Source organism: Scylla paramamosain, chromosome 36 (genome assembly GCF_035594125.1).
Source record: "Scylla paramamosain isolate STU-SP2022 chromosome 36, ASM3559412v1, whole genome shotgun sequence".
In the NCBI taxonomy this organism is placed as follows: Eukaryota; Metazoa; Arthropoda; class Malacostraca; order Decapoda; family Portunidae; genus Scylla; species Scylla paramamosain.
Genome location: NC_087186.1, coordinates 7,272,044 through 7,284,407, shown reverse-complemented (window position 1 = coordinate 7,284,407; position 12,364 = coordinate 7,272,044). Strand labels below are relative to the sequence as shown.

The 12,364-nt window shown below is 47.5% G+C and overlaps 1 protein-coding gene across 1 annotated transcript in view; it reads right to left on the bottom strand.

Moving 5' to 3' along the window:
* The window catches only part of LOC135090787 (uncharacterized), a 188,259-nt gene that overhangs the window by 41,829 nt on the left and 134,066 nt on the right, over positions 1-12,364 (bottom strand). The window contains exon 4 of the mRNA XM_063987856.1: positions 3,441-3,593. Coding sequence (XP_063843926.1) covers positions 3,494-3,593 — 100 coding nt within the window. The 3' untranslated portion in view covers positions 3,441-3,493. The remainder of the gene's footprint in view (positions 1-3,440; positions 3,594-12,364) is intronic.

Sequence of the window (12,364 nt, the reverse complement as noted above, 5' to 3'; positions counted from 1 at the left end):
ACTTGTGTACCTTTGTCATCTAAAAATATTGTACCCAGACCAGCACAACAACAACAACTATCACTACTACTACTACTACTACTACTACTACTACTGTTGCTGCTGCTGCTGTTGCTGCTACTACTATTATTACTACTAATATTGCTACTACTGCTGCTGATGCTACTAATACTGCACATCAGCCACTACTACTACTACTTCTACTACTACTACTACTACTACTACTACTACTGTACTATTGTACACCTGGGAAATGTTTTAGGAAGAAATATTTTTAAATGTGATACTTCTAAATGTGTGACTGATTTTTATCGACAATGTAATTCATTTTTATCCCGTTTTAAGGGTGGACTGTCACATGTAAGAAATACTTTGTTTTTTAAATATTGTTCTAGTTTTTATGGTAGTCAACTTTTAAATGTGTGTGATGGTAGCATGGAAGCGGTGTACCGAGCGTGGAGGGTTGCAGTGCGTCGAGTGTGGAAGCTGCCCTGGACCACACACTGTAGTCTGCTTCCTCACATTGCTAATGTTATGCCCCCAGAAATGTGGTTCGCAAAACGGGAGATTGCTTTTATAAACCAAATATTAACATCAGACAATATGGTTATAAGAACAATAGGAAGAATGGGGGTTTATGGAAGACATTCAATAATGGGCAGTAATGTAAGATATCTTTCATACAAATTTAATATGAATATTGGAGACATCAATAAGGTTTGGACGCAGCTGCAGTGTGACCAGTACGAACTTGCACGGACTGGTGCACAAATTCGTGAATTGTGTTTGATGAGGGATAGATGTGATACCACAATCTTAGATGTAAGGGAAACTAAGATGTTGATTGATGCTTTGTGCACCGAGTGACGTCGGATTCAGTATGATATTGTCTAATTTAGTATAAATTTATGTCTTTTTTTTTTAATAATTAAATGAAATGTTTTTCTTTCTTTTAGTTTTAGTATGTATTTTAGTTTGTGTACACATCTTGTGTGAATAAAGAATATTGAATTGAATTGAACTACTACTACACTACCATCACTACTACTCACCATGGGGATCATACAAACAATCACATCGGTATCTTTGCTATCTAAAAAAAAAACACTACCAAAACAACAACAACAACAACAACAACACAAACTACCCAACATCAGTGCCACCAGTATTATCTACCATATTAAAAAACAACAACAACAACAACTAGTACTAACCTAACCTCAGCTAAGCAGCAACAATAGCAAGTACGACCACAACTACAAGCTCAAACTGTTAAATCCGGCACAATATCAAGTTGCAGGGAGGAGTGGGCGCCGCCAATACGCCATCATGAACTTGCAGGACCGAGGCACCTAACTTTGCAAATCTGATCGAGGTATTGGATGAGGCAGGCGAGAGCTGGAAGACATTATCCCACTATATTGACTCCTAACACACACACACACACACACACACACACACACAAAGGGAGCGAGCGATGGTGGTGGTGGTGTCGGATGGTACAACACGAACTAGTCTGAATATATTGACAGGAGATTGATTAGTGTACCTGCTGTGGGTGTACCTGGGGTGTACCTGTGGGTGTACGTGGAGCATCTGTACACTTCACTACACCTGGGAAGCTTCAGTGTGGCGGGGGTGAGCTTCAGACAAGGTACCGTGGTTTCTGTCACTAATTTCATACCTTTTCAACTTTTGTTTCCTTTATCTTAGTTTCCACGTTATTATTTGTATCATCTCTCTCTCTCTCTCTCTCTCTCTCTCTCTCTCTCTCTCTCTCTCTCTCTCTCTCTCTCTCTCTCTCTCTCTCTCTCTCCTCTCTCTCTATCTCTCTCTCTCTCTCTCTCTCTCTCTCTCCAGTCCCATAAATAACATAGGACTCCGTCACGATGAATTCATTCCCCTCAACAGGATCACTTTTCGCCTCAATCTTCTAAAAAAAACAAGAGGGCGTTTTCAGGCGTTAAGTGGATTTATTTACACGAGTTTCGTCATGTCGTGAGGTCACTTTGCCACTTTACCTTCCCTCACATACACTTATACTTGCTTACTTAACACACACACACACACACACACACACACACACACACACACACACACACACACACACACACGTACTAACGCAACATAATGCCGTGCCTTTCAGATATAATGACCTCCGCGCTGCCTCCCTGCCCTCTCATCACGACCATTCCGCCATTCCTATTTGTATATGATTTTAAACTGCTCCAATCCTGAAAATTTGGGGTGAAATTGGCCGTAGATCAAACACTCAGCCGACCGGACGAGCGCAGGGTGGGGCAGGGACGTAAGGGCGAGGCTGGAACAGGAGAGGGAGAAAGAGCCGCCCTTGGTGACTGAGGGAGGGGAGGACGACGGGTGAGTGAATGAAATGGAGTCCTGGTGGTAGGGGGGAGATCAGAGCATCGCCCCGTGGCTTTTCCCTGCGAGGCATCATGGGAGTTTTGCGTATACACTGCTCTCTCCATTATGAAGTCATGGCATTATCAGGTCCATTATCATTTAGCAGCGTGGAGGTGACCCGTGAATAATGAGGGAATTAATAGCACATCGAGCGTTTTGCAAGAGCGATTAGCCAGGAGTGAGTGTCCGCATCGTCGCGCAGGCAGAGGCGGTTAATTGAGAACACGACGGCCAGTAGATAAAAAGCCACGAGCGAGGAGACAAATATAGACTCGTCCGGGAAGGAACTCACAGCGGACGCTTCCACCGGGCGAGCAGCGGCCACCAGCGGGGGGTAATGAGGACACTCCAGCGGTAATGGCCGGCCAGCAGGTGGACGCGTGGCTCCTCCCTGCCTAGGTGGAGTGGTGGCGTTATCGAAGCCCCGTCCCCACTAAGACCTTTCCAACAGTCCCTCTACTCCTCCACCTTCCCTCCACTTCTGCACCCACCCATGTCCGTTCCTCCAAATCATCCACTTTCCTCAGACATTATCTTAAGATTTTAGCTACCTTAATTTCACACGCCTGCACTTAACCCTCCCTCGCCTCATTCGCCTTCCCCTCACGAGTCTGCACCTTCCCCTCACCTCTCACTTAACCCTTCCCTGCCCGCCTGCTAGCACTCATAACCTGCACGTCCCACTCCCTCACCCCAGCCTTCCCCGCAGCCTGCACCGCACCTCTCCCCCTCACCTGCACTGCCGCAGCTAACTCACAATCAATAAGTAAGTAATAACCCTACAATCAACATGGTCGTTACAGCCTCACTAATACGACCACCACCCTTCACGACCTGCCCTTCTGCTTCATCACAGGTCCGTCAGGTAGGTCAAGGGGCGACGCTCCCTAATTAACACAAGTTTCAGGGTCTTCAATACCTGACGTGGCTGCGGCAGGAGGTACTGGACCAGGAATTCAGGATAGCGAGGTGCTGCGCGGCCTCAAGAAGCAGGCTACAATTATATAAAAACTGACCTTACTGGGAAACGCCCCTGGACGCCTCGTGAGGGTGAAGGGGCGGAGTACCTTTATCTCCCCCTGCAGCCTCTCCACAGGTATATTTGGGCCGGGTACTGCAGGGTCCCGTCTGGTCTCAGGTGTTTATCCGGGAAGATTATGACATCAACTCTGGGAAGGAAGGAGAGGGAAGAGATGGGAGGCTTGCTAACGATCGCTGGGTAATTATGTCTTGTTCACCCTTCGCGTCTCTCTCTCTCTCTCTCTCTCTCTCTCTCTCTCTCTCTCTCTCTCTCTCTCTCTCTCTCTCTCTCTCTCTCTCTCTCTCTCTTCACTAAAACAGGTTCTCTTCCTCGATCAATTATCTCTAGGGCGGCGTTCTTCTCATTTCCCCCAATCACCCCCCCCCCCAGACGCCCCACCCTTTACGCCTACATTCCCCCACACGCCCACACTGCTCCACCCATACGCCCACCCACTAAGCTAATCAAGTCCTTCCCTCAATAACCTGCACCTTCCCACTCTCTCTCTCCCTCTCTCTCTCGGTCATGTCACGGCTTCCAATTCGGGACTGGATATTTGTTTCTCTCAATCCTGATTTCCCATAATGCCTCCGGTGTCCGCCAGGGGAACATAAATCGGCTTTATGTTGGGACGCAGAGACAAGACGGCCATTGTTGGGGGTACCGTGTCTCTGCCTCTCCTCTTTGGTCCCTCAAGATTCAAGGGAAGGGGTTCTGTTTCTCTGTCTTTCCTTCCGCTTTCCTTTTCCTTCTTTTTTTTTTTTTAATACTATTTTTCTTCTTTATTTCTAGTGTTATTATTCAGTTTTTTTTTTCTCTTGTTTCTTCATTGTCAGTGATATTCTTCATAATTCACCGCCTTTTTCTTTAATATTTCACTTTTTCTATCTTATCTTTCTGGTGTTTCTTTTCTGTTTTTTTCCCTCTTTCTCCCTTCTTCTTATCTTATCATATACCACCACCTCCTCCTCCTCCTCCTCCTCCTCTTCCTCCTTCTTTTTAATGTCATTTCACCTTCTCCTTCCGCTCTTTCTCAGCTTATACTGCAACCTCTTCTTTTCCTTCTCCTCTTCCTCTTCCTCTTACCCCCCCCCTCCACCTCCTACAGCACCCTCAGTCCTAATCTCTCCCTCATAACCCTCACGCCGATGACCCCAAAAAAGGGCTCGCTGATTGGCCGCTTTATTGCACGAGTGGGCTGTGTCGTGAAGGATTAAATGGCATCAGGTTGCAAGCTCGCGCCTCCACTTTGCTGCGCGCTTTCTCAGACTCTCTCTCTCTCTCTCTCTCTCTCTCTCTCTCTCTCTCTCTCTCTCTCTCTCTCTCTCTCTCTCTCTCTCTGGGTTGGGAGGGAAATTTATTTTGAGTGAGGAATCTTTGTTTTTTTTTTTTTCCTGTTTTCACTTTTAGCTTTGCTCGGTTTCATAATGGTTTGCTAAATTGATGATGAGTTTCTCTCTCTCTCTCTCTCTCTCTCTCTCTCTCTCTCTCTCTCTCTCTCTCTCTCTCTCTCTCTCTCTCTCTCTTATCGCCGTCCGTCACTCGTGTTGTGACGCACCGCTGTGGGATGGGCGGGTCACCTCCGTCTATTAACAGCGAGTCGAGGGCGGAGGACACCACCAGCCCGCCTCTTCACTCCCTACAGCCCCTGCACCACTAGCCACCCTGTCAACCTACACATCGAGCTCCCCTGTCAGCCTGTTTGACACTCAGTCCTGTCAGCCTACACCCACACCCCTGTCAGTTTATACCTGTCGCCCCTGCAGCCTGCGCACATAGAGTTCTGTCAATTTAAGTCTCTCAGAACGCCGTCAGTTCATATTTCCCACGGCCACGTCAGTCGAAATAGACTGGTTCCCTTAGCCTAGACGAGACCTCTCCTCCCTCCAAGCTTACACGAGACCTCTCCGCCCCTCAGCCTACATAAGATCTCTCCCTCCCTTCAGCCTACACAAGATCTCTCCGCCCCTGCAGGCCACACATCACCCTGGCCCTCCTGTGTGTCGGGGCGGGAAGGCGGAGGTCACGTTCTGAGGATTAACATTTGGCCTCTTCAGCACCTCGTAACACTGACTGTCGTGTTAATAGTCGTGACGCCGCTGCCTCCTCCTCCTCCTCTTCCTCCTCCTCTTCGTCACCTTCCTCTCCTTCGGCATTAACGTACAACTGTGTTCACGTGGATGGCGCCTGTAGTGTATGGCGGGTTGGTAGGGAAAGGTACAAGAGAAGGATCATTATGGAAGTAATCATCCACTGCTTCCTTCACCTCGTCTTCCTCTAACTTTGCATCAGCGTAAGTGTTGGTCAGGACGTGTGAGAAGGTCCAGGAGATACACTTTGACAACTAAGGAGATACAAAAGAAGGACACCTATAGAAGAATTATCAACTACCTCCTCTTCCTTCTCCTCAATGTTGTCTTCCTCTAACTTCGCATCAGGCCGTGGAAAGAGACCAAGAGTGTACAATATAACAATTACGAATGCAGAGATACCAAACAAAGATAATAATAGACAATGATGAAGCCTTCACTAACTCTTTCTCATCTTCCTTTTCTTGAATATCTGCACGAATGTTATTTAGGCTGTGAAAGAAGGCCTAGGCTGCACAATATGGTAACTACAAATGCAGAGATGCCAGAAAACATAATAGACATAACGATGAAGCCTCCACTAAATTCTCACCTTCTTGTATCTGCACGAGTGTTATTTAGGCCGTGAAAGGAGGCCTAGGCTGCACATTGCATATACAACCTGAAATATTCCAGTAAAAGACTATAGAGGCAGAAATACAGTGATAATATAAAGGGAGGGTGAATTCAGACATACAATTAAAAGACGATTACAGCAGAAATAAAATAGGGCTTACTTCTCACCTTCTGTACACAAATATAAAAGTCGTCTCAGGGCAGCGAAGGAAGGCCTAGGGGTACAATACAGCGGGCCAGGAATGTCAGGATGCAAGGCTACGAGAGAAAGACGATTATAGTTGGAGGAATATCAAGTTTCGGCGTGGATTGTGCGGGGCCGCTGAGAGGAGAGGGTTCAAGGGGGAGTCTCAGGGTTGGCTGCGGTGTTGGATTCCCCCGCGACGCCCAGCACGGAGGATCGGCGTGATTAAGAGATTTGTCAGAGTGATCTAAACGTCTCGCAGGAGGATTGCAGGGTCTGGTTTTACGTATTTATGAGTAAATTCCTCTCAGGCGGGAGAATTGGAATCGGTTGCATTTCTCTCGTTTGTTTTCACTATTTCTAGATTGCATTCTACTATTTATCGCTGCAAGACTTAAAGGAATCGAGTGTTTTGTCATTTTAAGGTTTCCAAAGTGATAAAAAAAAAGACTGAAAAGAAAACATGAAAGGATATTTTTTGCGTATCATGCATTCCTTTACCGCTTAATAGTGTGTAACTTGAAAAAAAAAATTACATTACATATTTTAAAGATTCCTAAGGCGATTAAAGAAAAGAATGCAAGAGAAAAGCAAGTGAAAGCAAACGAAAGGACATTTTTTTGTACATCAAGCATTCCTTTAGCATTTAATAGCGTACAACTTCAAAGAACTAGATACTGCATTTCAAAACGTAACAAAAACAAATAAAGAAAATAATAGAAAAAAGAAGCAAGTGAGAGAGAGAAGGAGTGCATTAAGGAGGTTTAAGGGATTCCAGCTCCCTTTTTTGGCTCCTCAAGTTGAAAAAAATGGTAATGCGGGTGTCACTCGAACGCGTAAAAATGCTAATTACAGGTGCGGGGAGGAGGAGGCGCCAGGTGAGCGAAGGTTAATGAGGCGGGAGAAGTCGATCGTCTTACCTCTGTGTTTGTGTTGCATGGGCTCAACTCAAAGGGGTTCACGGGGTTAGGGTTACGATGCTTTGTGTTGTGGTGGTGTGTGGTGGTGTGGTGGTGGTGTGGTGGTGTGGTGGGGTGTGTGACAGTGTGGTGCAATGAGCCAAAATAAGACTAGATAAGGTTAGGTTGTTTGGTGAGGTGAGGTGAGGTGAGGTGAGGTGAGGTAAGATAAGGTGAGGTTTGGTTTGATTTGATTTGGTTTGGTTTGGTTTGGTTTGGTTTGGTTAGGTTAGGTTAGGTTAGGTTAGGCTAAGTTAGATTAGGTTAGGTTAGGTTAGGTAAGGTAAGGTAAGGTAAGGTAAAGTGACGTCAGGTTAGGTTGTGTTCGCTGATATCATATTAGGTTCAGTGGATATAGCGTTGTGGTGAATGATGGATGGGATGGTGTAATTACAAAGAAGAGTCTAAGTTACATTGTTACGTCACACCTTAAGTTACGTCACACTGAGGAACGTTAAATTAAGATCACTAAGATTCTACTATTGTCACTTTATAAGAGGCTACATTACTAAATTCAACAAACCATCAATCCATCTATTTTAGTCCATCGCATATCTCCTTCTACCATCACTTCCCCATCACTCATCCACCCATTCACTCCTCCACTCATAACTTGATAACCTTGCTCTATCCACTCTGTCTCCTCCCCTCCGCCACCCTACACCTCACCCTCTCCTCATATCTCCACCCATTCTCCCGTCACCATCCCTTCCTCGCCGCCCCGACCTTCGCCTTGTCCTGTCTCCCTTCACCCAGAGAGCCTCCTTCTGTCGCTGTCAGTCTATTCATGTTACCTAACCTTCCCATCTCTCCCTAGTCTGTTTTCATCTTCTCCTTCCTTTTCATTCCACCATTCCTTCCAGTCTTCTATCCTTTCATTCCTTTTTAATTTCACCATTCCTTCCTGTCTATCATTACTCTTCATCCCTTCCCTTACATTCTACTGCATTATCCCTTCCTCTTTCCTCTTTTCTTCCTATTTCCTCTTTATTCTCTGTTTTTCCATCCTGGTACGTCTTGTTTCACTCTATTGCACTCTGTTTCTCCATACTTCACCCTGCATCATCCTATTTCACACAGTCTTATCCTATTTCACACAGTCTCACCCTGCCTCACCCTATTTCACAGACTTACCGTATCTCACCCTGCCTCGCAATGTGGGCCAGGTGTTCCTCAGATAATAATGGCAAGTGCTCATTTTAATTAAACTTCCGAGGTGGTGTGAGTGACAATTTGTGGTGAGATGTGTTAAGTGTCCCACCAGCCAGACGTGAGCGAGTGAGTGAATGAGAGAGTGAATGAGTGGGTGAGTGAAGGACGTGTGTGTGTGTGTGTGTGTGTGTGTGTGTGTGTGTGTGTGTGTGTGTGTGTGTGTGTGTGTGTGTGTGTGTGTGTGTGTGTGTGGAGTGGCGTCTCTAAGTGAAGAAACGTTTATTAGTGTGAGGAACGTTTATGAGGGAACATTTTTTCGTGTGAGGAACGTTTATGCCGGGGTGTTGTATTTAGCATGAGGAACGTTTATGAGGCAACGTTGCTTTTCATGTAAGGAACGGTTATTAGGGAACGTTGTTTTCGTATAAGGAACGTTTATGAGGGAAGAGAGGTGTACCTGGTATGAGCAACCTTACGTATGACTGGTAGAACGTTGTGTGAGGAGAATCGTTGTCGAGAAACGTTGCTGGGTTAGAAACATCATATAAGATAAGAATAATGAGAAGCTTTGAGGTCTGGTGCTGTATACAATAAGGCACTGGATAAGAGGTGGCACTGTATTGATTAAGATACTACAGATGAAAGGCACGGCATGAGAGATACTGTATAGATAGATACTGTATAAATAAAGGTACTGTATAAATGTAGTCATTGTATAAAGATGTGTTGCTATGTACACACACACACACATATTCTCTCTCTCTCTCTCTCTCTCTCTCTCTCTCTCTCTCTCTCTCTCTCTCTCTCTCTCTCTCTCTCTCTCTCTCTCTCTCTATTCTAGGTATCAATTTCCTCCCCTCCTCCTCCCTTCCCTCCTCAGCAGATTGTCTTAAGATGTTAATCCCTCCTTCCCTCTCCTCCCCTCCCCTTCTTCCTTCCCTGCCCTTCCCCCTTCCCCTCTCCCTTCCCTGCCCTCTTCCCTTCCTTCCCCCTTAAGAAACTCAAGCTAGTAATCACATCACTCCCCTTGTTATGCCTCCCCTTCCCTTAAACCACCATTTTTTTTACGTAGCCTCTCTCTCTCTCTCTCTCTCTCTCTCTCTCTCTCTCTCTCTCTCTCTCTCTCTCTCTGTAACCAGTTAGCTAATTACTTCTTCCTTTCATTATCTATCTAATTTATTTTGTACCATGATACATCGACCGTACCGTTTCTTATTTCTCTCCATCGTTCTTTCACTCTCCCTACCTCTCTCCCCTTCCCTCACCTCTCCCTTCCCCCCCCCTCACCAGGTCTGGGGGCGCGGCATCATTAACGATAAATGACGTTCCAGGAGCTCATTTGCATCCAAGGAAAAAAAATAACTTTGCTAGGAAACTGGTGCACCTTAAGACAGATCCTCCTCCTCCTTCTCCTCCTCCTCCTCCTCCTCCTTCTCCTCTTGCTCTTCTTATCATCATCCCTCTATTTATTATTCTCCTTCTCCTCCTTTGCTGAGGTAGACTGCAAGAAAGGCTGAAGATGGAACGGGGAACGGTGAGGGGAGATGAGTGGCGGAAGATTCTCTCTCTCTCTCTCTCTCTCTCTCTCTCTCTCTCTCTCTCTCTCTCTCTCTCTCTCTCTCTCTCTCTCAACAATCTAGGTCCGGCGAAGACAAACTCAAGGCCCAAGAAGCATCAATGTTGTGTCACTCTCGTCTCGCTGGCAATTTCGTGTCGTGTTTTCAAGCCTTTTAAGATCGCAAACGCTAAGCCGCTTCGTAATTTGGCGAAGTTTGATGAGGCTGAGATTGAGGACAATTCGAATCTCTCTCTTGCTCTTCTTCCTCTCTCGCTGCTTCCTCCTCCTCCTCTATATCTCTCTCTCTCTCTCTCTCCCTCTCTGCGCCACCTCCACCATCCGCAGCATCATACCCCAAGGCGTCACGCTGGCAAATTCACGGAAAGAATGTGGAGAGAGAGAGATACACTGAATATTCTATCGGGGCTGCAGAATATTTCCCAGCCAAAAGTAAGTTAAATATTTTGAGGAAATACACCCGACGGAGCAGTATTTCAGGCGATATTGCGATTGTGGAAGGAGGAGGAGAGGGAAGGGGGACGAGGAGGAGGTGGAGGATGATAGGGGTGGTGTGGTGGTGGTGGCAGCGGGGGTGAGGAAGGGAGGGGCAGCCAAAGGTCAAAGTCTTATTGTCAAGCGGTGTAGTACGTCGTGTCCAGCCGTCACCCTGTCTCTCACCGCCGCCCTGGACCGGATTAAACGCGCGACTCACCCGGACGAATACGGATTGAACTCGAAAAACGCTCAGGTAAACACGACCCGCAGCCCGCCGCCATTTTAATACTCCTTTTTCATTCTTCCGCGTCGGGAAAGTGAGTCAAAAGCAGCGTTTGGCGGTGATTAACGATGGAGAATGGATGTTCCTGCGGCCGCGGGTGGGAGACGCCAGACAGGTAAGGCAACACGGTGAGCCTATTCATTAATCAGACGCCGGGCACCACAGACAGGTAACTCGTCAGGTCATCGCCAGCCTCTGCAGGTCACACGTCATGTAAAGAGGAGAACTACACGCCCACACGCCCTAAACACGACGCCCTCAGCGGAGACGAAGGCGTGGGCGCTCAGGAGGCGGCGGGAGGTCGCGGGGAAGACAGGGACAGGCACGAGGGGGCGGGAGGGGGGAGCGTGAGGAGAGCGGGAGGGGATCAGAGAGAGGCATTGTCTAAAGTGATGTGGTGGATATCGCGGCGGGGGCAGGATGTGGATGATGTGGATGATACCGCCGCCTTGCCTTCCTTGCTGCTGCCTCCCCTTCCTTGCCTTCCCGGGAACATGCCGCCAGACTCCTCCTCAGCCGCCCCGCGCCGCCCCTCGCTACCTGGCGCTGAGTTATGACGCTAAAACGAGACCAGGGGCCAAACTTTGGTCTCTCAATTGGACTCTCTGACTGTTATCTCCCGTAAATCACGGCGGACTGACCAAGGACTGTTGCCCCGCTGACTGGCTTCCAACTCGGCGCGTGGGCGGAGTTGCACCACCAAACTCGCGTGTCCCTAACGAAGGAATAAAAGAGGCCCGGCGGAGCATAATCCCTCGGAGCCATAACTCTTAAGGTCCGAAATCGAGAGTAAAATCCGAGAGAGAGTCGTGACGAGGAGCCGTGATCACCAACTTGAAATGTGAGTCACTGCGGGAAGGACACGCCGGGAGGAGGAGGAGAGACGCGGGGCGGAGGATGAATGGAGCGGGAGGAGGAGGACGAAGCGTGGAAAGCAGCGAGGAAGAAAAGAAGAAAGGCCATACAGTGTATATATTTCACCATCATAACCCTTACCTCCACCTCCTTCTCCTCCTCCTCCTCCTTGGACTCTTCTTACTATTCCTCTCGCTCCTCCTCTTTCTCTCTCCTCGTTCGTGTCTCCATTTTAGCCGACTCGTTCTAATCTATCTGACAACTTATACTGGCGGTCTACATCAATCATTCTCTCTCTCTCTCTCTTTCTCTCTCTCTCTCTCTCTCTCTCTCTCTCTCTCTCTCTCTCTCTCTCTCTCTCTCTCTCTAACATCTACGACACGCAAAAACGCAGGAACAAGCAAGACAACGGAGGGGGAAGGGAAAAAGGGAAGAAGGGAAGACGGGAAGAGCAACAGTACGTAACAGCGTAAAAAAAAAAGGGGACAATTAAATCATAAAACCCAATCTCACAAGCTCTCGACGCATCTTCCTTCCCTTAAGCCTCAAATTGGCTGCACATCAATTAGCGGTACTTTGCGGCGGACTCAAGACACCGACACAGCAACGCCCCGACGACTTTATGTGGGCGATGGCGTCTTTTTCTCCTCCTCCCGACGAGTGAGTCAACGTAGGGTCTTTTTAGCTGGCCAACGGAGCGTGCGGGACCCGAGGCGAAGATGCTCATG